This window comes from Patagioenas fasciata, chromosome 2 (assembly GCF_037038585.1).
Source record: "Patagioenas fasciata isolate bPatFas1 chromosome 2, bPatFas1.hap1, whole genome shotgun sequence".
NCBI lineage: Eukaryota > Metazoa > Chordata > Aves > Columbiformes > Columbidae > Patagioenas > Patagioenas fasciata.
Genome location: NC_092521.1, coordinates 49,248,798 through 49,275,245, shown reverse-complemented (window position 1 = coordinate 49,275,245; position 26,448 = coordinate 49,248,798). Strand labels below are relative to the sequence as shown.

The 26,448-nt window shown below is 37.7% G+C and overlaps 1 protein-coding gene across 5 annotated transcripts in view; it reads right to left on the bottom strand.

Moving 5' to 3' along the window:
- Positions 1-8,698: 8,698 nt before the first annotated feature.
- The window catches only part of SS18 (SS18 subunit of BAF chromatin remodeling complex), a 42,682-nt gene continuing 24,932 nt past the window's right edge, over positions 8,699-26,448 (bottom strand). For 3 of the 5 annotated variants that reach the window (XM_071804173.1, XM_065831286.2, XM_071804174.1), the window contains 6 exons: positions 19,729-19,896; positions 18,920-19,024; positions 16,654-16,746; positions 15,804-15,926; positions 13,014-13,147; positions 8,699-10,402 (listed from right to left, as the gene is read on the bottom strand). In XM_071804173.1, coding sequence (XP_071660274.1) covers positions 10,376-10,402; positions 13,014-13,147; positions 15,804-15,926; positions 16,654-16,746; positions 18,920-19,024; positions 19,729-19,896 — 650 coding nt within the window. In that variant the 3' untranslated portion in view covers positions 8,699-10,375. The remainder of the gene's footprint in view (positions 10,403-13,013; positions 13,148-15,803; positions 15,927-16,653; positions 16,747-18,919; positions 19,025-19,728; positions 19,897-26,448) is intronic. The other 2 variants (XM_065831287.2, XM_065831288.2) reach the window with 2 other exon arrangements.

The following is a 26,448-nucleotide window of genomic DNA, read 5'->3' as shown; positions in this document are numbered from 1 at the left end:
CTGCCAACAGCTTTCATTCTCTGTGAAGTAATGGACCACCTCTCCCTTTTCTACCAGTATCTCTGAATATTTACACTTCAGTTTGTTGCTTGCATTGATTTTATTTCCACGTGTTCTACTCTTCTTTTAAACTTAATCCTAGCAACTGGAGCTTTCTGTGCACTTCATCTTTTGATTGAAGGCACTAATAAGCTCTTGATCTTCCACACTGGGATAATTTGTATGTCCACCCACAGCATAAGTTTTTTTAAGGACTTACAGCTCTCCTAAATTCCTTGTTCTAGACTTTTTTTCCCTCCATGTTTCCTCTTCATTCTCTGATATTACAGACACCTTCTTTGTGGAAGTTTGCTGTTTGTTGTGCTTCCTGAGAAACAGTGAACTCCTTGAGAAATTTCAACCAAATTTGACAAATTCCACTCTGCACTGAGAGGTGACATCACCTCACCGGTAAAAAAGAACACAGAAGACCTCTTCCATTTGGCTGCTTTCCTTAGCCTTCTGTATCAAAACTCTCCTAGGAACCTGGCTGTATTCTGCTGCATCCCCTTCTCAAGACACATTTGCAGAGTCACCATTCTCCATTGCCATCAACTTCTGCATCTCAGGTGACTCATCTTGGCCAGCTGCGGAATGGCCCAGTGCACCTCAGGCAGATCTAGTTCAAAATCTATAATGAACACTCACCATGATGACAGCATTTCCTGTCTTCCCATTTGTTATTGCCACAGATTCTCAATTGGTCAATTTTCCACACCTCAGAGAAGACATACTGCCTTATTCTCTGACAAAGTCTATTCTCTCTTCAAGTCGCTCTACTTGAAAAAAGTTCTGTATATGTTAATGTTCAAGCCCTGTAAATAAATAAATAGAACCATGTTTCTGTTATGCCAATGCAGTCCTAACTTTGATCATACACTTAAGAATCTTTCCGTATATTCCTGTACTTACTGCATTTATATACAGACATCTGGAATTTTAAACATATCGATTCATTATCCTCATTATTGTTTCTCCTCTGATCTTATAAATTAATACTTTCTTCTATATAATCTTTGGTTCCTGTCACATTCTGTTTCTGGGCACTGATATCTTTGACTGCTATAGACTGACAATGCACTGGGAGCTGTGTGGACCTATAGCGCTGTGTCCAGTCTTGTCCCATCCTTGGCAAATAAATGGATGAAGTAGAGCAATTCAGTGGAGGGACACCAGGATGAAGCACGTGCTCTTTGAGAAGAGGTTGTGGGCACAGGGCTAGTACAGCTGAGATGAAATGGTTTTGGAGGTGACCTAACAGAAGGTTCCAAGCAGCTAAAGCGAGGTTAGCAAGACCAAGCCAGGTACTTTATGCCAGTGCGTAGTTGGAGGACAAGACACAACAGGCAGGAGCTGAAGAAAAGAAAGTTCAGACTTGCTAAAAGAACTTTTTCATATGAAGGAAAATCAGACAAGGGAATGTCTTACTCAGAGAGGTTGTGCAGTCTCCATTCTTGCAAGTTTTCAAGGCCTGAGTGGATGAAGACCTAAGCAACCCGATCTGATTTCATAATTGACACAGCTTTGAGCAGGAGGTTGGACTAGAGACCCCCTTAGGTCCCTTCCAATGTGTATTAGTTTATTATTTGATTTTTTGTCTTCTCAGAATGCCATCAGCCATCGAACCCATTGTAAAACATCAAGTTCTCACCCCGTGTTGGCACTGGCGCTACAGAGCCTCCCTTGCCCTTACAAACCTCCTGCGCTACATGAAGGAAGCCTTTATGCTTGTAGATGTTTTTAAGTCTTGCCATCTCTTCCTCCTCCTAACTTTTGACACTCTCCCTTTACCCAAATCTATTTTTTTGCTTTCGAAGTCTACATAGCTCTCAGATTCATCAGAGTACAGCATGGGGGAAAAATGGACTCTGTACACCATCATGACCTTATGCCACCGACTGTTGGCACCACTGCCCAGAGTGCACTTAGAGACCTACTCTCCTTGGATATTCATTTATCTGGAAAAAAAGGAGTACCTGTCTCCCCTGCTCTCACGATGCAGAAGATGGTGAGGGAGAGGAGTATCCCAGCCTGGGCCAGTGACACTAGTCAATACACCTGTGGAAATCCATGAAGTCTCATTGTAAAGGAGCAGTAAACTCTTCCTGTTGATGTAGTCAGAGGTACAGTCACAGCGCTAGAAAGTGAGGACTCAACACTGGGTGAGGTTCCACATACCTTTACGATTTCGCCAGGAAAATGCAGATTTCATTGTCCATCTTTGCAGTAGACTTTCCCACTCTGAAGTCACCAGCCACTGAGCAACTGAAGCCTTTTGAGCACCCTTTATCTCATACGTGCTGGTGCTTGGAAGGTGGTGTGCTCTTTTAGAAACTCAGAGAGCAGTTCCCTACAGCAGTCTTCACATCCTTCACCCTTCTTCCAAATTATAAACATAATGTAAATCCACTAATTTGTAGCTGTCTCTTGGGCTCAGAGCCCCCCAATAGCAACAGAGAAGGTAGTCTGAAACACATATCAAAGGAGGAACTACAATGATCTTATTATCCATGTGGTTAATTCCATAAATAATTGCTATCCATTCTTTTTCACAGACATTTTCCAATATCTCCAGCAACAATTCTACCTCTGCATCTTTGTCAGACTTGAAGGTGAGTCTTGTCTGCTACCCTTCGAGAGGATCGGCATGGTCAAAAAGTGAGCTGTCATGGCTTACAGAAACAGATGGTCAACACCGTCCCATGATGAGAAACAGCAACAAAGTAATAATATTCATCTAAATATACAAACTGTCTGCGCTACTGATGGGATAACATGGGGCAGCCTACAAGTTACTGAGTCACTGGACCAACATGTTGCAAAGACACAAGCACACACCAACCAGCACAACGCCCTGCAGCATCCTCCTGCAACAATTCTCCATAGAAATGTAGGCAGCTTAACAAAAAGTGCTTTGGTCCACTGGCTCACTACAAAAAAATGGTACAAATTGGTCACACAGACATATTGCCAAGTGCTCCTTCAAATGGTGAGCAGCTGTCAGTGGTCACTTAATTATAATAGTCCAGAATATCAAGAAGAGTTAGTCAGCAGGTCACCTCTATCATGACTTGGCTCACAGATCTCAGGTCTACCACATTTTCAACTCCAAATTTCTAAACAGTAAAAAGAACTCCTGAAGCAGCAAAATTAATTTATCTCTATGTTCCTTGCACCTTCCTCAGCAGAGTGGGTCTCACATAAGATTCCTGTTTTTCTGCCTTCCTTGTTTGCTGCCAAAGAGCAGGAAAACATGGAGCAATGTGAAACTGAAGGGCAAACAATACAAGCCATACAGAACTAAGCTTCTGAGACAATAAAGTATCAGTGCTGTCTTTATAGCAAGAGCACAGCAACCATCATAACAAGCACTGATGAACACCAGGCTCCATTAGACACGTCAGCATGCACACACGGTACTTGCAGCCTTTACAGATATCCTGGTATCCACCAAGCATCTACTCACGGTGCTAAAATCAACCACTTGACATCAGCCAAAAACTTCAGGGAATACAACAAAAGCCTTGACGCCTGTCTCAGTTTTGCTATGTTCTTACCTGAGCCTACATGGATACTGACATAGGTGATAAATCCAAAACCAGCATCAAGCTCACAAATACTTTGTCATGCTCAGACAGACAGGCTCTCTGGGATTAAGAAATTAAAAACTCTGTCGCTTTTTAGCAGAACCCTTTCCCCTCAACAGTAAGTTTCTAAAGATATTTCATGATAGAAGGCAAACATTTTATCCAAGCTGGAAACAGCCTTGGGAGCAAGTAGATCGATGTAGTTATCTAGGTGCTCAAATAAGAAGAACTGGCTCTGAAATGATCTGTATCATTGCTGGGGGAAAAAAAAGGAGGAGGAGATATACCACCGTTAACCTTTGAGATTGACGCTGTATCAACTTGGTAAGAAACTACCTTAATGAGTAGGGCAACTGATCAGATAGAAACTCTTAAGAACTGTGGCACCTGTTTATATTGTAGCCCTGTGTAAAGGACACCTAAAGGCTCTGGGCTATGAAAAGTTACGGGCTGGAAAAACGTAAAGGTAGCAATTTAAAAGAGGAGATTAAAAATTCTTCACTTGATGTGAAGTTTGCTAAAAAGAGTCAGAAGGTACAATTGATTTAACTTAATATCATAAAAACAAAATGTGTATTTCTACCAAGCCTGCCCTAGCAAATGGCATTTTTCTACACAAATATCTGTAATATGCCTGTGTCAAGATGCCAGCACACTTCTGGCAACACCAACTGCAGTAGGTGATTAGAATTTATGCTGTGTAAAATTAACTTTTAGATTAAATGAAAATTATGAACCAAAATGCAACAGCATTTATATGGCAATTCACCTACACCATTTGTTTAAAAGTGTCAAGGCAAGTGAATATAAAGCCGTGCTCTGAGGAGCTGGCAGATTAATAGCTCCGGCTATTCCAGGAGCTTCTTTTGCAGCCCCACAGCTCTTACCCACCAGAAACCAGACATGTACGAATGTTAAGTCACTGACACACCAAACTACCTTCATTTCTTAAGACGGAGGGAAGAACAACAAGGGAAAATTAGAAAACATTATCTATAGAAAACTGAAAAACTCCTTTTTTAAATCATCAGATCGTAGGCACGGGAAATGAGACATTCTGCTGGATCAGTCAAGATCTTGATTCAAGATTCTTGAAAAACTGTGTTAGGTAAAGCTTAAGAGAATTGAGTGAAAGCATCCAACATCTTGCAAACTAAAACCAGAAGTATTTCACTATTCACATTATTTTGGTGATACATTTCACCATAGTAGAAAAAAACAAATCTGAACAGAACATTGTCACCACATTTCAGATCTACATCTCAGTTTAATTCTGCAACCTAAACCAACAATCTGCTGCTAATAATGGTTTTGCAGAGTGAGATTATTTTATGATAAAAAGAAATCTAAACATACTCCCAATATTTATTGCCAAGGCATCAACAGAAATATCTTCCAAACTCCAGCATGCTGCTTGTTGCATAAAGCTGTAAAGCATGAGGTTTTACATTCTTTCAAGATAAACTGTTTCACGTGATCTAATGTAACTGTCTATGTTCTTATACATATCTCCAATTCATTTTTTTTAATCTTACTATGCCCTCGGCTTCAATAATATCTTGAGGATGGAGTCATAGTTGTACATGTCATAAAAAGCATTTTCTGCTATTGATTTTAAAGGTGTTGCCTTCAATTTTCACCATGTTTTCTGTATCCTTGCAAAAATTACACTGTTGTGTACCTCTGGTTTATACATACCAGCACTTGAAATAAGGCATCACAAACACTTCATTTGGTCTCAGCTACTCATTACCCACTTACCTTTTACCTGAGCTATCTTTTTTTTGATATGGGAGAGACAAGTATGAATACAGCAATTCAGAGTGCTGATAAAACTCAGAGTTTACAGTATTTTGTTAAATCTTCCATACCATCACTTTTTGAACGTTCTGGTGGTCTGGGACTTCTGATGATGCCCACTGAACAGAAATTTTACTGTGCGGGCCACAGAATTTCTCCTGACAGCTAGAATAGAATTATTAACAGCATATGAGTAAATGGATATTATACCACCCCGTACCAACTTTATTTGTAAACATCAGTTATTTCTCAAGTTCTGCTCTGGTCCACTGCATTTCCACAAAGTTTTAAATCCTGCATGGTCTAAGCAGCACCACTTTCACCTCATTCAGCTACCGGAACATGTTCTTTTCTTCAATTTATTTAAACAGTGGTGTCACGGAGGCACCCTGAGATTAGTTTAAGGGACAACAGGGTCCAAACCAACTTTTATTAAACCGGTGAGAAACAGGGTTTCAGCACTCCAGAAGTGACTTAAATACAGGTTCGGATATCAGTTGAGGAAAATTATTAAGGGGCAGCAACTAATACAACAGGAGGTCCACAGAGTGCATGCACATGGCTTCACCCAAAACAATGCTGGAACCGTCTCTGAGTCCCGGAGGAGTACTCACTTGCCTGAACACAGTGCGGGATTATTTTTAAAGAGATACACGTACTTGTAGTGAGTACGGAAAATGTACACTCACGATTCCGCGAGGGTAAATTTATAATACACTCGCAATCCTGCAAGGGTTAATTTACTTTCACGTGCAAATGTGCATGGAATACTACACGTGCTTATGTGGAAGCACGGGAGGAAAACACACTCACGATTCTGCGAGGAAATAAAGTACGCGTGCAAGTGTGCGTGGAAAGTTGCACGTGCAAATGTGCACAGAAAGTACACATGCTTGTATTAAGCACGGAAACTACGCGTGCAAGTGTGCACGGAAAGTTACTCGTGTTTGTATTAAACACAGAAAGTTACACGTGCATATGTGCACGGAAAGGATAAATACACTCGCAACCCTGCGAGAAGTTTTACTCACACCCGTGGCGGCAAGGCAAGCGGAGTCTCCATCCTGGGGGGGCTCTCAGCAGCAGCATCTTGCTCGTGCTCCGAGAGACCCGCAACAATGGGTGGAGTCTTGACGAGAGTCCCGTTTTTATACTGGCTGATCAGACCTGACTGTAGCCATTCCAGAAGCTTCCCTGCACCCCCACACTGGCTGTGGGGTGCCCCTGATGCCTCCAAACATCCCCCACACTGGCTGCAGGTGCCCAGCAGCTCACTGGCACCTTGGCACTCCCTTCTCCTAATGGCCCTGGCCAGGGCGCTCTGGGGCCAAACAAAAGAAGCTGTCAGCCTCAAACAGCAGAGAGAGGGAGATGTGCCTATTCCTTCCATACTGAAGGAGGGGGGAGAGAGAAGGGTTTTGCATCCTGCCACAAGTGGTTCCAATAGAGCTCTGCCATAATTTATTATCAATCTCCATAATTTTTTCTATTTAGCATTTATTCCTATTCTCCCCCCCCAACACCTTATCTAATTTCCAGTCCTTCACAGTCCACTTTACTGCATACTTTATTTTTACAGTAGCAGCTGCTCAGAGAACTTCAGTCTTTGTAAACATAAAGATCAATTCCATCAGATTGTTTTATGATGTTTTACAATTCTAATAGATTAAGGGGCAGGTTTGAATGTTCTGGGGCTTTTGTTGTTTTCTCCTTTTTTTTTTTTTTTTTTTAAGTTACTACTTTATCCAGCTACCTGTTCATTTCAAAAGGTTTGTTTGGGTTCATTCCATAGGATTTCACCCTTACGCTTCTACTTTATGATACAGCAACTGTTGCCCATCTAGGAAAACCAGGTACTCACTTTTTAAACTTCTTCAGGGCCTTTGGCTGAATTCCACATGCTGATGTAACAACTTATTGTCACTTTGAAAATTCAAGTACTCTCTCATTTTCTGGAATCTGAAGATCTGATCATGCTTCTTCAAAAATAATTTTTAAAAGAAAAAAAAAGCATTAAAGTTGTTTCAGCATTCGCTGTGGTGAGAACTGTAGAAGTACAATATTTTTACACTGAAGTCTTTTCCCCTCTTTAATCAGGAGTATTTTCTCAAAAAATCAATTATTTTAAACATTTTAAAGTAATTTTAGACATAAAACAAAAGCAGGACTATTCGCAAGAAGTTACATTTATCCTGCATTACATTTATCCTACATTTGATTACTTATGTTCCAACATTGTGAATTCCATTTCATTTGAAACAGTGAGCCAGCTCTGCCCTTCTCCAAGTCATTCACAGTGCAGAAAGGGAAATAAAACAGCCTGAAAAGAAAAAGCAAAATAAAATGGGGGAAAAAAAAATAACAATCACAGTGCTGTGATAACTAGAAGTCAATTCATTCTTTACTCTTTGAACATTTGTATCATTTCTGTTCACATATTTGATTTGCTGTGTCAGCCCCCTCTTCGGTCGTGCTTTCTACACGTGGAATGCCAAAAGTAACACCTTTTTTACTCGTTTCCTATTGGTTGGATTTTATTTCAATAAAGAACACTTACAAAAATGAACCTTGTATCTTGCTCTTTCATTCTGGTCCTGCATCACGTATTCCTGCTTCTTTTATTTAGGGAAAACTGGTTCTTTTTTTAATATGTAATTTTAGTAGAAAGACTTGTGCATGGAGCTATCTCCTCTCAAGTTGTTCTTCTGGCATAGTATCAGAGGAATAAGGTAATTTTTGTCACCACCAATTAAAAAGTTTTACGAAACAGGACCGTTATAAAACAATTAAACCTTGCAAATGCAGTAGTCTCTAGGAAGGAAACCCTGGAGGAAATTCTGCTTATTAAAACTGCAATTTTAGTTTCCATTAAAAAGGAGAATAAGACAACAGAAGATGGGCTGGCAAGACAAATTATTTCTTAATGTCAGTTGAGCTTATTTCAAATGAGATAACTTATCTACACCAGGTTGGGTTCAACACATTTTTGCCTCCTCAACTCATTTATCTAATTCAGTCATCTTGATTATAGCCTCGTGGACCCTCATTTTCAGGGGAAGAATTTCCTAACAAACAGCCTACACAACATGCTGATTACTGAACAGTTAATTCTAATTAACTTGGCTATGGCAAGAGAATTTTGATAAAGTCCTAGAATGCAAATACATTTTGGTTATTCTGGCCAAACTTCTATAAAATAAAAACCCACAGCAGAGTCTCCAGATGAGACATCAGAGTGATAGGGATCTAATTTAAAGAAACAAATGAGAAAATTAAAATCACAAATAATTTATTCTTCCGTTAGAATTGATGGAGTACAGTTTTAAATACCAATGAAGTACACAGTGGTGGAAAATTGGCACAGAACCTACAAGCATTTCATTCATAACAATGCTTCTCATGCCGTATCTGTTCAAACCTTGATGTGTATTTTCTACTGACTTTAAGAAAAGTGTTTTCCCTTTAAAAATTATGAGCAAATTTAAAATCTTGTCTTCCACACATAATGTCATATATATTATGAACACCAGTTGTTTTTATTTTTCCCCCCTCAACAAACATGATGGCCAACTGAAAAAAAAAATAAACCAAAACAAAAACTACTGGGCCAATTTTAAGTTTTGTCCTTTATGAAAGTTGCCAGGAATTCCTGAATGCATATATTCCTGCACATCAGAATATCAATTTATTTATCTGATATATAGTTGCAGGACATCGTCAAAACCAAATTTTTGTGTACTATGCTATTGATCAAGGTGCTGCCTCTATCTCACATGCAACACTAGAAGCATGAATGCAGTTCAAAACAAAATTTGGCATTTACCTCACCAACAGGTTTTACATTTGATGTTATAAAAGATCCCTTGGTCTCATGTTAACCAATAAGAAAAATGGACACACACAAAAAGATGCCCCCTTTCTAAAGATATTAACTCCTAGTTAGGGAAGTTTAGATAGGCTTTACAAAGTCTTCTAGGCTATTTTGATACATACAAATTATTCAACTAAAGGTTAAAATACACTTATACAATACAGTCCTGTCCTCCATATTCTTTTCCAAGTTCTTTGCATATTCAAGCCAAGTAAAATTAACACTTGTCATTTTCTTTGTTATTGCAATTAATAAGAGGGATTACAGCTTGCTTATGCAAAGCTGTGACAAAACACTTGAGAAATAAAACCCAAACGTTTATCTTGTTACCCAAAAAATGTTGCAGAAAATTGTCAAACTATGTTAGAAATAATTTTTACAAAAATGCTTCACTCAGAAAAATTGGAAAGCTTAAAAAATTAATCTTTGCACAAGACTCTATTATACTGTCCTGAATTATGTTCCCATTTAGATAACTGGGATTTTTTGCACATGAACCTATCAGTGACGTATGATGCTCTCCATCTTTTTTCACTGTCTTTATTGTACACCATTTCGAGACTTATACAATCAAGCATTTATCATGCCTTTACCCATTTTTAACAGTAGATTTCTCATCCTGCCCAGTGAGTAGTGTACTGTCTTGCATATTCACCACATGAAAAACATAATATACAAAATATTGCTGCTGTAAAAAGTGTGCATTTCCCCTTTCCCCCTACAAAAAAAATCTGTGGAAAAAATATTAAATTCCCATAACCTTCATAAACATACAAAGCTGTTCGCACCTTTCGGTCTGTAACAGTCTATTTGACACACAGTTCTTAACTCGCTGCACATTGTTATGTCACATATTTTCTGTCCAATATTGCCATCTAGAGTAGAGATGTGAAATCAGTTTCTGAGAATCTACAGTCTTTAACAATTAACCCATAAAGACTGTATACCATAAAACAGCCATGAGATTTTTCCAAAAGCTAGATGGAATGGGAGGTTCTCATCTCAGGAAGATGTCCACAGTGCTGAGGAGATAATATGGCTGCTAACAGATATTGCCTACCGGAATGTGAGTATTTTTTCACTGTTGATAATTTCCATACTGACCCTAAAAAGAAATTCAAAATACGTAATTAGACCACAAGGCATATTTTCCTGTATGAAAAACTGAAATCAGAAGACCATCCAAATAAACTATGATGTTAAAAGATGGAAACAAAGAGTGAAATAAAAATTGATACGAGTAAGTGGTACAGAGTTTCACCTCACTAAAAGTCCTTTGTGTTTTAATGTAGGACTGATAATACCAATTTAAAGCCATTAGCCTAATTTGATCAAAATCATATGTCTTTAAATTCAACAGACTGCTGTGAAATCTGCAGAGCACCACCAAAAATAAAAGATGGGAATTACTTCTCACCTAAAATTTGAAAATTATTTCCAAAAGAGAAGGTCATCTAAATTCAAAGCAATTTAGCAAACTAACCTGCTTTCAGAGATACCTAAAAATATTCATATATCAAGCATCACAGAATGCACTGACGCACAAATCTCAAAAAACAAGGCACACCCTGGTGAACATAAAGAACTAGTCAACATATCCTAGGGGAATCAATTATTCCATAGAGCCAATACACAGAATTATTACCGTTACTGATATTCTCTTTTTCTTTTGACAGAATGCAGAGGAGGGCAGAGGTGAAAGTATCAATGCTACGTGCTTACCATGATCCTTCACCATAGGGTTCAGGGCTTGCAGAAACAAGTCATGCGCTACGAAGTGAACGTGCTCCAAACTGCAGGCCCACCACCATTCCATGTTAAGCACCATTTCGATAAGGAAGTATTTTAAATTCCAGTTTTATGTCGCAATGTCAGGGGTTTTTTCCATCGTAATATGACAATCAATCAGGAAGAAGTATTTCAGAACAGTTGCCAGCTGAGAACTTAGGCAGTGCAATTCCTATGGGAACGGCTAATATGAAAGAGTGGAGAGGTCTCCTATAATTAAGTTTCCCAGTGGAACATAGATTGCACAAACTGGAGGAGTAAAGCCTAAGTACAAGGCAGGTTATCCACTTCTTCTGCAAGAAAGTGGGAAGAAACTGCAAACTGAGATTAGGTTTCCTTGACCCTACATTTTCCACAAGCTTATTATTTACAGGCAGAAGCTGTAAGTTCAGTGCGTAAACATTTTGTTTGTCTCTAAACTACTAGACTTTGTTCCTTCTTCCTTGTCTTCTCTAATTTCTGTAGAAAGGAAACCAACTGTTCTCCTTCAAAAACGTGGGCAATTGTGGCTATTCTCACTTCCAAGGGAAAGTTCTTCAAAGTTCAACTGACCACCGGCTGACAAATCAGGATTTTATTTAAACACCAGAACCTCGACTAGATCATAATGTATATTTAGTTAATCTCAATTTTATTTATGCTGATAAAGATTATAGCGTATATATGTATTTCTGAACGGGAATATTGTGTCCAGTTCTGGGCCCCTCAGTTCAAGAAGGACAGGGAACTGTTGGAGAGAGTCCAGCGCAGGGCAACAAAGGTGATTAAGGGAGTGGAGCATCTCCCGTGTGAGGAAAGGCTGAGGGAGCTGGGTCTCTTTAGCTTGGAGAAGAGGAGACTGAGGGGTGACCTCATTAATGCTTATAAATATGTAAAGGGTGAGTCTCATGAGGATGGAGCCAGGTTCTTCTCAGTGACAACCAATGATAAGACAAGGGGCAATGGGTTCAAACTGGAACACAGGAGGTTCCATTTAAATTTGAGAAGAAACTTCTTCATGGTGAGGGTAACGGAGCACTGGAACAGGGTGCCTGGGGAGGTTGTGGAGTCCCCTTCTCTGGAGACATTCAAAACCCATCTGGACGCCTTCCTGTGTAACCTCATCTAGGTGTTCCTGCTCCTGCAGGGGGACTGGACTAGATGATCTTTCGAGGTCCCTCCCAATCCCTAACATTCTGTGAATTCATATCACAATGGTTAGTTTTTTACAGTTCAGTACCTTCTACAGGAATAAAACCTCTATTTCATCCTTTAATTAGAACATAGTTTTTTTTAGAGGAGTCCTCCACTACAAGTCCAGCCTAGAGTTTTGGTGGCTCTTGCTTCTTTGTTTTAAACTTATCTGAGCGGTGATAGGCAAGAAGCAGCTGATTTTCAGGTCACTTCTTTCCCATGTTCAGTGTTCCTTCATACTGCTCAGAGAAAATCTGTGCAAAAATAGGCTTCAATGTCTCCCTACACAACTCTACACTCAAAGGACTTCAGCTGCACACTTGAGGTGCTTCTGCAACCAGAGAGGAGGATTACTGGACTTATACTTGTGGAAAATCAATTCAACAACTCTTATTTCAAAGCAGTAATGAAGAATGATCTACCTGGAGATCCTGGGAACCTTCTCTTTCATATCAGTCATTCACCATGAGGCTATGACACAGATCACCTTAATTTTTAAAGGTCTAAAAATATTGTTTGGAGGGCCTCACTTTGTCAAATTGCATTAAAACTTTGCAAACTCAGAAGAGAATGTCTAATCACACCTCCAGACAAAGGATTTTGTGTCACTCACTTAAGAACAAAATCCATGAGAACTGTATATATACACCTGAGAGACTATGTCCTCAAATTCATTATTTTAAATGTCTGCAAGAAACTGAGATTATCAAAGGAGAGTCAAAGAATCACAACTTTCTAATCCAATGAAAGAATACCTGGTCATATCCATAAGGCCTCTGCTGTGGTGGCTGTGGTGGCCCAGGCTGTGTGGGTCTGTATCCCCCGTACTGCTGGCCTTGTCCTTGTGGATAATTGGGATACTGAGGTCCTGGACCACTCTGGGAAGGGCCTGGAGATCATTACAATGTAAACAAACAAACAAAAAGATTGCTTAAGGTGTTAAAAAGAAAAGAACAGTAGAAGTGTTGAATTTTACAACTGTGCAGGGCTAAGAAGTATTTCTACTGTGCAATCAGGTCTTTTTCAACGATTCTGTGGATCACTGCCCCTCTTCTCACCCTGGAAAGCACCTTAGCTGACAGGGTCTGTACACCAACCACAGAAATGTTTACCTTTATTTATAACATTACTTACTACCAGTGCATGTAGTTCCCCACACAAGGTCGTAAGACAGGAAAGAAAGCAGCAAGAAATGACAAGTCATAAACATGAGTACTTTCAGGATTGAGGGAAGCAGACTCTCCTCCTGCCATATGCTGCTCCAGTTCCAGAACTTTACAGTGCCAGGAGCAGACAGATGATCAGCTGCATTTAGCATTTGGACTTTTTGAAGAGACCAGCAGCGCTGTGTTGCCAGAAAGTCAGTTTCACACCACAGCAGGCAACCATAAATAGGATGTCAGGCAAGCAAGTTTACATGCATAAAATGTGAGATGTGACAACCGGTAAATGCTATTGTGGGGTGAAAAAAAGCACCCTCTACTCCATACTCCTCTGGCCATCTAAACTTTCCCAGAAAAGAACAGGAAAAAACAAACAAAAATCTCCACACACAGCACTACCCTAGCTCCAGACTTTTTTGGCTGTAAAAGGAAGAGTTCTTTTGTCAATACAAACTCTTTTTGTTACTACTCACAGGGGCTCAGCCTGTCTACCATTGGAAGCTGCACATTACTACAATTCCAAACAAAATTAACTCCATTCCTTCCCACCTTGGGAGAGACAGTATTGTGTATTTCATTGACACTCAGATTGATCTTTTGTAGCGGACCTAAGTTAGCTTTTTCAACACCAACCCTTAAAAACTGGCAGTTAAGGAAGACTTGCAACTCTCTAGAAGTGCTTTGTTTCAAATCAACGAAACAACTTTTTTTTTTTCCCCTCTCAGAAGAAACAGATGTGTTTTAGCAACACCGCGATTCAGTGCTAGAGAGGGCTAGTTTTAGCTACAGGCACTGGACTTTCAGATGATATCAGTTGGTAAATCTTTCAGTAATTCTGCATCTATGAGACAGTGAAAAAGATGATCTGGAGAAGAAAAGCTCCATATGCTCTCCCCAGTCTCTTCAGGCTTCAAATCACCTTGAACTATGCAGTTTCAGCTTTCTACAGTGGAACAAGACCTTAAAGATTGATAATAATGGCTGGGATGCTGATTTATTTTTGCAAATTAGAAAGCAGTTAAATATTAAATTCAGCAAGGATACTACATCCTAGAAAGTGCTGTGTTCATCTGACAAATGAAACTTGGTTTTATTTATTCATGGTAATTCTTTATAATTGAATTCTAAATATTCAGTGACAGATTTCATAAAATTAGAATGAAACTTCAGTATCTAGTTCTGTTGAACAATAGAAATTGACTAGTAGGTTGTTTCAGTTTACAACTTATGGCAGGTAAGTCCCTTCAACCCTTTCCTCTAGTATTTCTTAACTTAAATTTTCCAGAATAAGTCAGATTTTATTTCTTTACTTAAAAGATTTAGAATAGTGTGCTAAATAGACCTTAACTCCAGACTTCATTCTTTTCCTATGTTATGTTTAGCATAATGTAAGCATATGATTTTAAAACTAGCAATTCATCCACAACCTCCAAAAGGAGAAAACTTGCTAAATCTCAGTAGATCCTCTTAAAACTTAACTCTCAACATAACTGGATTTAATGCAAATCTGTCATTTATCTACATGATAAACAAGTGAGCCATGCACTGTCTCATATACCCACAATACTGGAAGTTTTAGCTTCGAGCATTGTTGCATGTTTAAATGCTAAAATACACAGAATTAGATTTCAGAGATTCCTTCTTCTAAGACAAATATATACAGCTTTAAAATAAGTACGCAAACAAAACCTAGGAGGGCAGTATTTTCGGTATGCCCTCTGACCTCAAGATTTAAGAAATAATGCACAAAAATTACATACTGTTAAAGTTTCCTGTTTGAGAGGTTTTCCTTGAATCCAAGGACTGCATGATCTCACTTGTGGCAGAGGATTTCTCTTTGCTGCCACACATCTGACAACTTGCACCACTAGGGCAAATTTATAAGACAAACTCTCTTGAAAGATGCATAGACAATGCTTCTATTAATTTCCTTACTGATCAGTACAAGAATTTTAAAGGAATGATTAATCTAGTTTTTAAAAGATCTTGCTCTAAATGGCAAATTCAGTGGATGAAAGGGTATAAATGTCTCTCCACAATCTTTCTGCCCTCCCGACTCTGTGTTCACCTACAAAGGACAAAAAAGAGCAGAATCTTTGAGTCTTTCTAAATTACAGACACCTGTTAAAATGTTTTCTAGCCACCCTTTTTTTTTTTTTTTTTTTAATGCTACCACGTTGTCCTAGGTTGCCAAAAGATCCACTTCCCAAAAGATGCCGTCTTCTACGCCTTCTTATTTTGGCCCAGTGACACTGTGAGCACACCACTTTTTTTCTTTTGCACAAGCCTGGCCTTTCAATCAAGTAAACCATGGATGGAATAACATATGAGGATCTCCTTTGCTCTTTTCTGTGACTGCTGTCTGTCTTTTCAGGTTCTTACCATAACCCTGCTGTTGTCCTGGATAGCCTTGTTGGCCTGGATATTGCTGCTGTTGTGGCGGATAACCCTGCTGTTGGGGTGGTCCTTGATATGCATCTTGCTGCTGACCATATTGCGAGTTTCCTGTAAGATGATGGCAAGAAAGCAAAAAATTATAAAGATACCTACTCTATTGGTTCTTTTCCTTCTAAGATGCACAGCCAACAACACAAGACCAAAATGAAAATGCAATATTGATTTCAAAAACTGAACGAAACAAAGAAAACTCAAACCAAACAGAAGGAACTCGGTCAAACAAACTGCAGTTAAAGCCAATTTTGCGAAGTGGAACTGCAGCATTTTCAGCATTTCTGCCAAACGAGCATTACATTTACTGGACCATCACAGTCATAGGATCGTGACTATGCTAAATAAAATGTAAAAAAAAAAAAAAAAGACAAAATTAAGGACAGCTACAAGAGCACAGACTAGCTACACAGGATCAGCAAGCTGTTTCCTAACGGCACTATAATTATACAAAATATATACACACACAAAAAGATACAGAACTGAACCAACAAATTTATGCTTAAATAAAAATTTCCATCGAGGTAAAAAAAAAAAAAAGTCTCTAGAGTGTTTTAGTCATTTTACTGTTGTTAGAAATGGTAAATTGTGGTTATTTTGGGTGTTTGCAAGAAATTATTCTGAATGCTTCGAGTTCCCTGCAATTTCCAAGACAGCCAGCAACTAGTATTCTACAAGAGCTTTGCATGGGTATAAGTCGTGTTGTGCAAGAATTTTTGTTCCCGTTGCGGGTGGGGAAGGAAAGGGAATGTATGTGCGTATGTGTGTGAAGGTATATAGATACCTCCTTCGTAGTAATGTTGTGAGGAATCCTCATAAGGCCTATCGTAGCCTTGTTCAGGATACGACGGTTGCTGATAACCGTAATCATTATGACCTACATCAATTCGACAAGAGACAGGAAGAAACGTTAATGGCCTCTGAGTGAAAACCCTAAAAGTATTTCATTTCTCAGAAAAATGAAAAAAAATTTCAACTGGATATACATGGAAAAGAATTTTCAATTGTATTAGCCAAAGATTTATTAATATGATTTCCTTTCATTTTGAATTAACATGTGACAGGAAAAAAAAAAAGGCTTAATGCAGTAGTTTTAGCAACATCACAGCAAGGGATGGGTTTTAACCTTCTGATAATCCTTGTTGCGGAGGGGGGGAGGAAAAAAAAGTACCTTATCTTTCACTCAAAAAAAAAAATGAAAGCATTTAGGCCTTTCACATGTAAATAACCTGAATTAAATTAGAATGAACAAAGAAAGCAATTATCATACTTTGTTTAACACCTGTTCTGCTGATCTCCAATTCAAAAGCATATGCTAAAAACAGTGTGAAATATAGCAAATAAAGCTCAGTCAAGTTATGAACCACAATCTACATTAAATTTTGCTTTTAAGTGACAGAGAAAAAAAAAAAAAAAAAAAAAATCACACTCAAGGTTTTCCCTACAAGTAGAATTTCTACAAGTTTTAAGAAAACTTTTCCTCTTACATTCCAGTCCCAAGTAGGAAAATTTTACTTAGCAGAGACCACAGGCATCCCTGATGAAGAAACCGATACATGCAGTAAACACCCCACCTGTTGTTATTTTTAGAACAAAGACATTTTGTCTCATGGGTGACCAAAATATCTCCTCTTGTCAAGAAAACAAGCCAAAATTTTATTTAAATTTGAAATAATATTATACAAATAATATAAATTTGGAATAAAATTTGGGGGAAAAAATAAGGAATGGAAAATATTGTTCTAAAACTAAGCAGTCTTTGTAACTAGTTCTGCAACTGTACCATATGGCATTGACTGAACTAACAAAAACATAGCTACTAACATAAGCCTTATATTCTCTTTACCTTCTCTGTAAGAGTAATAATGAGGTAATGCTGAAGAATTAATGTTTAGAAGGAATAGGTCTTAGAGAAGTAATCTGTGCTGCCACAGAGCTGGCAATAGTAACATCCGATTGCCTCTACTACAGTAAATTGCCTGTAACTGTCTTAAGTTCACGTGTACAACATAAAAGTTCCAAACGGAAAGTTTAATAATTATAAGTTAATGAAACTTGTAAAATAACTCTGCACATATATCTCCAAAATTAACACTGCAAGTTACATAGACATGGTCTGATGCATCTTAAAATCAGTGTAATAGAAATTAAAATTCAAACAACTAACTTGTATTCTTTCATTTGCAATGAGTAGTTGCTTTAGCAGTTACGCAGGTTTGCTTTGTGCACATTTTTAAAACATTAACATCTACCCCATTCCTTGAACTTCGTGAGACACCATTAAGTTGCACACACGGTTATCACAGTAGTCATGAGTCGGCATCTTTCTTCTCCCAGACTCCGCTCAGCCTAAAAACAGGTTAATTGCAACTCTACGAACTTATAACACAACTCAATAGCCCTCAGCACACTAAATTCCAAGAGGTAGCAGGACAGATTTATGCAATTTGAAGATATGGTCTTGTCTTTGACACACTGGGGGGACTTCTAAAGAGGATTCAACATCTGCAAGCTCCTCAGGGCAGGGACCATTTTATTCCTTTGTAAAAATCAAGCAAAAGGCCCATACCATCCATAGCAGCAACAACACATTTGTGTGACTTCTATTAAAACTAAACACTAAGTTAGAAAATAGAATATTTACAGAGAAACCACATCTTTTAAGCATGTTTTTCCACTTTAATAAAAGGATATCGTCCTCATCTTTTTTATAATAAAGTTTTGACTGTTTTAATCCATCTCAACAACACTAGGTATACTAGGAACCCTCCATAATTTTAGATAAACCAATCACAGAATTTTCATTTTGAAACACTAAAACTGTTCCATGGTTCAAATGAGAGTACTACAAATTACATACGTTAAGTAAGTTGTAAAATCAGTCATAGTAACTTCAACTGTAGTAACAATTCTGAATTTGGAAGGTTTTGTAAGTGTGAGGTATGATATCCAGTTACTGTTCTTGCCTCATTCTCTAATTTTGGGCATATGACTACATTAGTATTGGGCAGGTATAGAAAATGGGAAAGTTAATATTTATGAGAGATTACCATCAGGGTAATATTGCTGGTTCATGCCTTCTGGAGGACCTTGTCCACCATGACTGTATTGGTCCCCATAATAGTCTTCCTGGCCTGAGTACTGCTGTGGTGGGCCTGAAAAACCACAACCAGTCAATACGTAAATAACTTGTTTTCTGTGATATAAAGCCTGCTAATTTCTGATTTTAGTATGAGAAATATTTCTCAAATGTACTCCCCACCCATACTGTTGCATTTCACACAACATATATAATCTAGTTTACTTCAATAAAAAAATATATATGTATTTACCTATATATATACACATACACATACTTGTTTGGCTGCACTAGATTGAGAACATACATATCAAACTACAGTTTTGAGCTCATTTTAGGAATGTGTATAACAGATTAAGGTGTTAAAAACTGAAGTTATCCCTTTTAGAAAAGGACTGAAAAAAATGCAAGATCGTGGAATATTGTTTCTTTTTTGTAACTGAACAAATTAATAACCAATCGGGTACTCTGTTCCTTTTCCATACCTGTCATTTAAATATTGAAACAGAATTCTGCATCAGCATATCTGAGATGCATATTCTTAGATACTTCTTGTCAGAAAGAAGTCAAAACAAAGGAAATACTTGTCTTCATGTTTCAGGGTGATACCAGTAACCTGTTGCTGCAAGAACCACCCTTAAGAGGCTAACAAAAAAGAGCCTGCAAACAAAGTCTGTGACACCCGATGTTTTGACCAAAATTTGGTGTAAGCAAGAAGTGACTTAAAATCATTTTAAAGATGATTATTTTAAAATCAATCTAAACACACTGAAATCCTACCTTGCTGCGGTGGTCTGTATGGAGGAATCTGCCTCTGACCCATCATGTGATTTCCTTGGTTAACTTGGCCCATCATCCCCATAGGCGGCTGCTGCCCCTGGTAGTGCTGGCCACCTGCTTGGGGCATGTTGTATTGCTGGGAGGGAGGCTGCTGGTGCATCATTGGACCTGTAAAAGTATCACATATGTCTTCTGTAAAACATGATTTGTGATTAAATCTTTCAAAAAGAGCATGGAAAACACAGCCTTTAAAGATGGACCAAAAAATGCTCAATATTTCTAGTGCTCTCATAAGAATTCATTATTTCTGGACCTATGGAAATGCAGGTGATAAATTCAGTAGCCAAGTTACAAAACAGAACTCAGCCTAAACAAGGCTGCTTTCTAGATATTTTTTCTTCAAACTACACAGACATTAGTTTACTCATACATAACAGTTTTACCATTCTTTGTTTGCTTGTTTTAAAAAGTATCTGTAAAGAAAGTGTAGATCAAAACTGGAGGGTGAAATCTTGATAAGTCACAGAAAAATATTTAACATTATTAACTCCTTGGGACATAGTTTTAATACGTAGTGTTGTTATAGTCCATCAACAAGTCACTTAGCTGTTATCACAAAATAAACCATTTTATTAAGCCTGTAAAGACAAACCACTTGTACCACTGAGGCAATCAAACAATAGGCAGTATGCAGAAGGCCCACAGAAATAGAAGCTCTACCCACCACTGAACAGCCCTAAACAGCCTGTAACAAAAATCTTTCATACCAAGCTGCTCCGAGTTTCCATGAGCCACAGGAAGATACCAGGAGAGATCAAGTACTGTCCGTGTTTTATCAACTGAGAAATTTTGGTTAATGCTGGACTTGGAGAAATGCTAACTTCAGTAATGAAAACAGTTAAAGACCACCTTTACAGCAATGAAAATTATGATTATGCCATTTCATTGTACGAGACTGCAGGTTAGGTTGATATAACTTTAAAAAAAATCACACCTTCTTCACTTCCTCTGCAGTACCACTTCAGACATGAGTTATTCCAGTATTAAAAATACAAGAAGGAAAGAGTTGTGACAAGGAGCTAAACTTCTTAAACAACACATGTTTACAATACATTAATTCACACTATTCACCACCTATTGTGCATTTTATAATGGTGAAATCCTGAGGTTTTTTTTCCCTTTTTAAAAAACATTTTATAAACTAGAAAGACCACTGACAAAACAAATCAAAACATCAAACTGGCACAGCCATTCCTTAGCCCCATCCTAGGAGAAAAAGAACGGTGTATCATCTAGATTTCTATAGGTTAGATTTGTCCTTGCATTTAATATTTTTAAATATCTAGATGCTGGAGCACATGCATAAAGCACTAGCATAAACCACAACACTGGAAAATTACCTAGATACACTTAATACTGATAACGGATTTATATAAGGAAAGGAATACATAGTCACTTAGATCCTGTCTATGTGGGGATACAAGAGAAAGTTAAGCCAAGCTAATTAATGGTATGAATTCAAAGTACGTTAGTTAAATCCCATTAAACCCCTGTGTGGAATCTCTCTGTGAGAAGTAAAGTGGCCTTAGTTCTGTTAAGCTTCATTTTCCTCTGAAGATAAATAATCAGCTACTCTTAAAATGATCCAGTTACGCTTCTGTCCTACAGCATAGCAGTATCTGTGTCCCAATTTTAAAGTTAAAAAATGTTTTAAATTGAGATACTGTAATGATTTTTCATTTTGCAAAAATATATTTCATTTTTTGATCTCCTGAACAAGCAGGCAATTTAGATCACTTCATTTCACTGCTCCTCTGTTTGAAGGTACAGAAAAACATTAGGCAGCCTTGAAAAAAAAAAAAAATAGAAACTTGTTGCCATAATATTCCTAGATCTCAGGAAAGCTTGTTAATTAACAATATTAATATTAGTCACAATACAATGTGATAAAATGTTTTCGGTCCCCATGGTGCAATGTAGAGGTTTTCTGTTTGCTTTTTAAATTAGAACTTCATTAACACTTTGTAGAGCCACAATGAGAATTCACTACCCTGTATCAGACTGTGTATTGTGTTAATAACAGAGTGCCTGGCTTCCTTCCAGTTTGGTTCACATATCTCTCTTATTAAGACAATACCTAAAAGAAGATCCATGGTCTCTATCGTCTCATGCAAGAAAACCATTTTCTGCGGTAGTTTTGAAGGAAATTGAATTCATTTTTTTCTTTTGAAAAACTCAAGCCTACAATAATGCTACATATATTCATCGTATAATGTTTAGTATGACATAAAACTAACCTACAAAAAACCCTCCACAAAACTTCAGTCAAAAACTTAAAATTACTAGTTCTAAGACTTTTAACATTCGTAGCACATATTTTTACAGCCCACTTAAAATACAGCTCTTGAATATCCAACCAGGTCACAACAAACTACACTCAGTGGAAGTCACGATCGCTTCCAGACTTTCAGATAAGACTTAAAACACAGAAGTTAACAAAACTGTGCACTGCAAAAGAATGCTCACTGCTTTCAAAAACTCTCCTTAGAAATTATTTTCTGGTGAATTTCTGGAACTATTTATTCCAGTGAAGGCAAGAAGTCCGATTTCTAGAGAGTCCGAGAACATACTGTGTAGGACTACTCCTGTAAATATCCAAGTACGCAAGCACACTATTGTCTTTCCAAGAAATTATTTTACCTTTGGTAGTACAAAAGTTCCATAAATGCTTCTATATAGTCAAAAGGCAGCCTTCACATGTCAATATACTGGAAGCATTTTTGGGATAAAAGTCTGAAAAAAAAAAAAATGCTAAGAAGTAATACTGTAGGTCCTGTGAGGAGTGCAGGCAGTTTCAGTAGCCATTAAACAGGCATTTAAGAAATGCACAGTGTCGACTCAAATCAGTCTTTTGGAGCAAGTGAATGTATAAAGCAAGGCAGACAACAGGTGAAAACTAAACTGCTCGTTGTTCAATTTAATTAAAAAGAGTCTACATTATCAAGAATACACAACACTTTCCTCAACTGCTCATTTCAAAATCATCTACATCTACTAAATGATAAAAACTGTTCCTGCTTCATCTAGTGTGCCATAAGGAAGACTCACACATAGGGAAGAAAAGGTATGTGGATATAAGTAAAAATAAGCTGTTATATTACCCGATTTTCTTGTAAGTGCAGTGACCTGGTGACCATCTCCTGACAAGAAATGACTTCAGATAACTGCCAACCTAGTCTTCAGACATGTAAGCCGAACAGAGAGAAACAAAACTGCAGACCAGAAGTGGGTCTCAGATAAACCTAACAAATTTGAGACCAGAAGTGTACTGAGGATGAAAGAGTTGCAGAAAAACGTAGTGGTTTAAAAATGTCTCCTTAACTTTGTCTCTTCTGCTGCAGTATTCCTTGTGGATGTCCCAGATTGCCACAGTAGCTGCTTAATCAAGAGTCATCTACAGAATCTTCCACTTAAAACATTCTGCTTCCTAAGTCCAAAATTACTAATATTCTTAACCTTTAACTGCACTGACTATATAAAAACAATACCATGCAAGTTTTGCTTCTCACTGAAGATATTCCTCTGGCTAGCACTCTATAAGGTAATGCAAATCTATAATGAGTACAAAGTGGAGACAAAGTAAATCCAACACTGGGTTCTGTTACTATGCATTTTATTTCTTAATTAGCACTTTTTCATCTTTTCTTACTAACACCATCTGCCTCAAAATGTGTGCACACACCAAGATGTTTTGCTAGAAAACACATTCTAAAAGTTATGCTAAAACCACCCAAAGGTTAGATCAAACCTTCCTGCGTTTTTATTACATTATAGCATGTTTTTTTCCTAAAAGTACTGGCCTCGTTCAGTACACAGTACATACTATTCACTGAAAAAGCTATTTCAATATTTTGTTTCCTCTTAAGTGTTCACGTGAGATGCCATGCCTAGTCACATACTGAAGACAGAACTACTAATTTACTCGCGGGTTTTCTTATGGCATTTAAAACTAAAATGTCCAAATCTTCATAAACAACACACTTTCACAATACTCCTGTGAAATCAGACAGTATCATAATCTTACCAACAGATTAATTCCTCTACAGATGGGGAATCCATGCAGAGAAAGACTGGGGTCAAAAACATCTACTAACTTTCAACACCCAACTTGAGATACTAAGACCTTATCTTGCAGAATATTTAGTAACATATTTAGCCAGTTCTGTTGTTGAGAGATCCTACTGTACCTATCAGCTATTCTCAATACAGATCACCCTTTTATAAAAAAAAAAAGAAACAAAGCATGCTTAGGGGTTCACAAATATTTTCTGACAACAATACTGAGGGCTCACAAAATTTTGCTTCATTTCTGTTTCTGAGGGGCAGCATAGACTACCAGTTAAGAAATCTTTGAGTCCAAATCTGATTATTCCCTTCTTGTTAAAACACATCTCGATGCAATTTCCTAGCAGCTCATTCTTGTTTCTTGACTTAGATGAGAAGCCTGCAGTGTCTGTGCTTGGCTGAGACCCTCTTGGCTACCTATCTACACCTCTCATGGTCTCTGAGATTTCTCTGCCATTCTCTCCCCTGCTGTCTTAAGAGTCACAAGAGAGGGAAGATACAAAAATACTTACTCTAATTTGTCACCAAATCTCAATATAAATGTGAGAACTAAGAGTAGAAAATGGAGGAAATGTATTAAGTGGACCTGACTAGGGATATTCTTAGGACAAAAACCTTAGCTACCAACACATAACAAACATGCACATCTTCTTCAGACTTAAAGAATTCTTCTCCTATAGATATTTATGACTAATTCAGGACACTAGTTCATTGAAACAGCAAATGGCACCTTGCTGGCATAACAGACAAGTTTCAAAGCCTTGCTCTAAAGCAAGGGTTACCTGCACTCCTAAATTTACATGTGAAGTGCTCTATTTACTCGTGTTTTTGTGAGATACTGACATATTTTAAAGAATGCAATTTTTCACGCCACTGTCAGAAATGGCTTTCACTTCCGTGAAACTTCCACAAAAAAAAAGTCACCCTTGAAGCAGACACATGTAATGGAAAAAGGCTCAGCCTAAAGGGTCAAAATTTGGCAAGATTAGAGTTACCCAATGTAAAGGGTTATTGTGGCCCTACGTGTAGGCAATGGTACCAGCTCTTGTTCTGGAACCTATAATTTGGTTAGATAGTCCTCTACTCCCCAAAGCCACTTTAGTACTATTATTTGTCCAGAAAATAAACCTTTTGAGTATCTTTCTGCCTAATTTCTAAAGAACAATTTTCAAGTTTGACAGAGCACTGAAAATACAGCAGAAGAATATTATGAGGAAGAGTAAAGACCACTACTTTGAGATGGAATAATCACTAGTCCTAAATTGTAAGCCAGTCATACAAGGTAAGTTGTTTTCTGTAGAGCAACTTAACTGATGGCTCCCTCACACATACTGCTACATATTTATTGCTAACCCTCTGCAACCAAGAAGTTTCAACAGAGCATGCACATGACTTTTCAAAAGCATCTTACAAAATCACTCCCTCCATTGGGTATTATGAAGAACACACAGGCGATCTACCAGTTCAGAGAGGCAGTCAAAAATATGTGATGGTTTCCTCTGCTATGTGCTTATCTTTTGTTTCTTCTGCTGTTAAAATTTTAATAAAAACGCCACTAACAATGTGGATGGTGAAGCACTCAGACTTCCCACTTCCATTACTGGCAAGAAAACTGCAGAAACAGCTGTTTCGTCTTGACTTATTTTTGGTCTCTCATTAACTTAGCCTTTTGTCTGTTTTGAATGCTTCTGTGATCTAATAATCAAACTGATCAGTATGACCTGGTCTCTTTGTACATCTCACTAACAAATGGCATCTCTGTAACAGAGTGGCACTTTGGTCCCCAATGAGAGTATACTGCAGTAAGAACCTCTGCTACTGAAGGATTATTTTTTCTACAATGACCAGGGAGGGAGCTTTAGAAAAAGAGAAATATGTTCTCCTACTGTATCTGAAAAGAGATGAAATCTCAAGTCAAGTTATATCCTTCAGTGAATATATCTGTAAAAGTTTATACATACTAGGAAAAAAAATACTTGCTGAAAGCATGACAGAAACGTTTAAAAAAAATTATTCTGCAGTATGGCTTCTAGCAGGTGGTATGTCCAGATGCAATGTAGTAACAGACTTCAAAGTTAAACTGAAAATACTGCTTGCTGACTTGTAAAGCACATTTGCAAGAACATGCAGTATATATAAAATTTAATAATTTAGTCTGTTGTGACTTGAATGCAATATTTTAATTCTGTAGTGTCCTTGCACTTCAACAAGGACCATACTGTCAACAGGACACATTAGTTTTGAATTTCACTATATGCACAAGGACATATCCTAAAAACAGTAGGGAGCAGCAGATTTGTTCCTGGAACTGAATTTTATTTCTTCAAGATTAACAGACATTCCACGCTAAAACAGCACGCAGCAGAGAACAGAGATTAATTAGGTATAAAAATTGACGGCTAACTGAATTTTAATTTTTCAGTTTACCCAAGAGACTGAAGAGTAGAGATGTATTTTATCAACTCAAGCAATACTAACAGTTAGGTAGAAGTGTAAAGTCTGAGAAAGATAAACAGTAGTTCAAACTCATAACTAATGAAAGCAGACCCATTTCCAGATTCTCACACAACACCTGAAAACAACTTAATGTCTGCA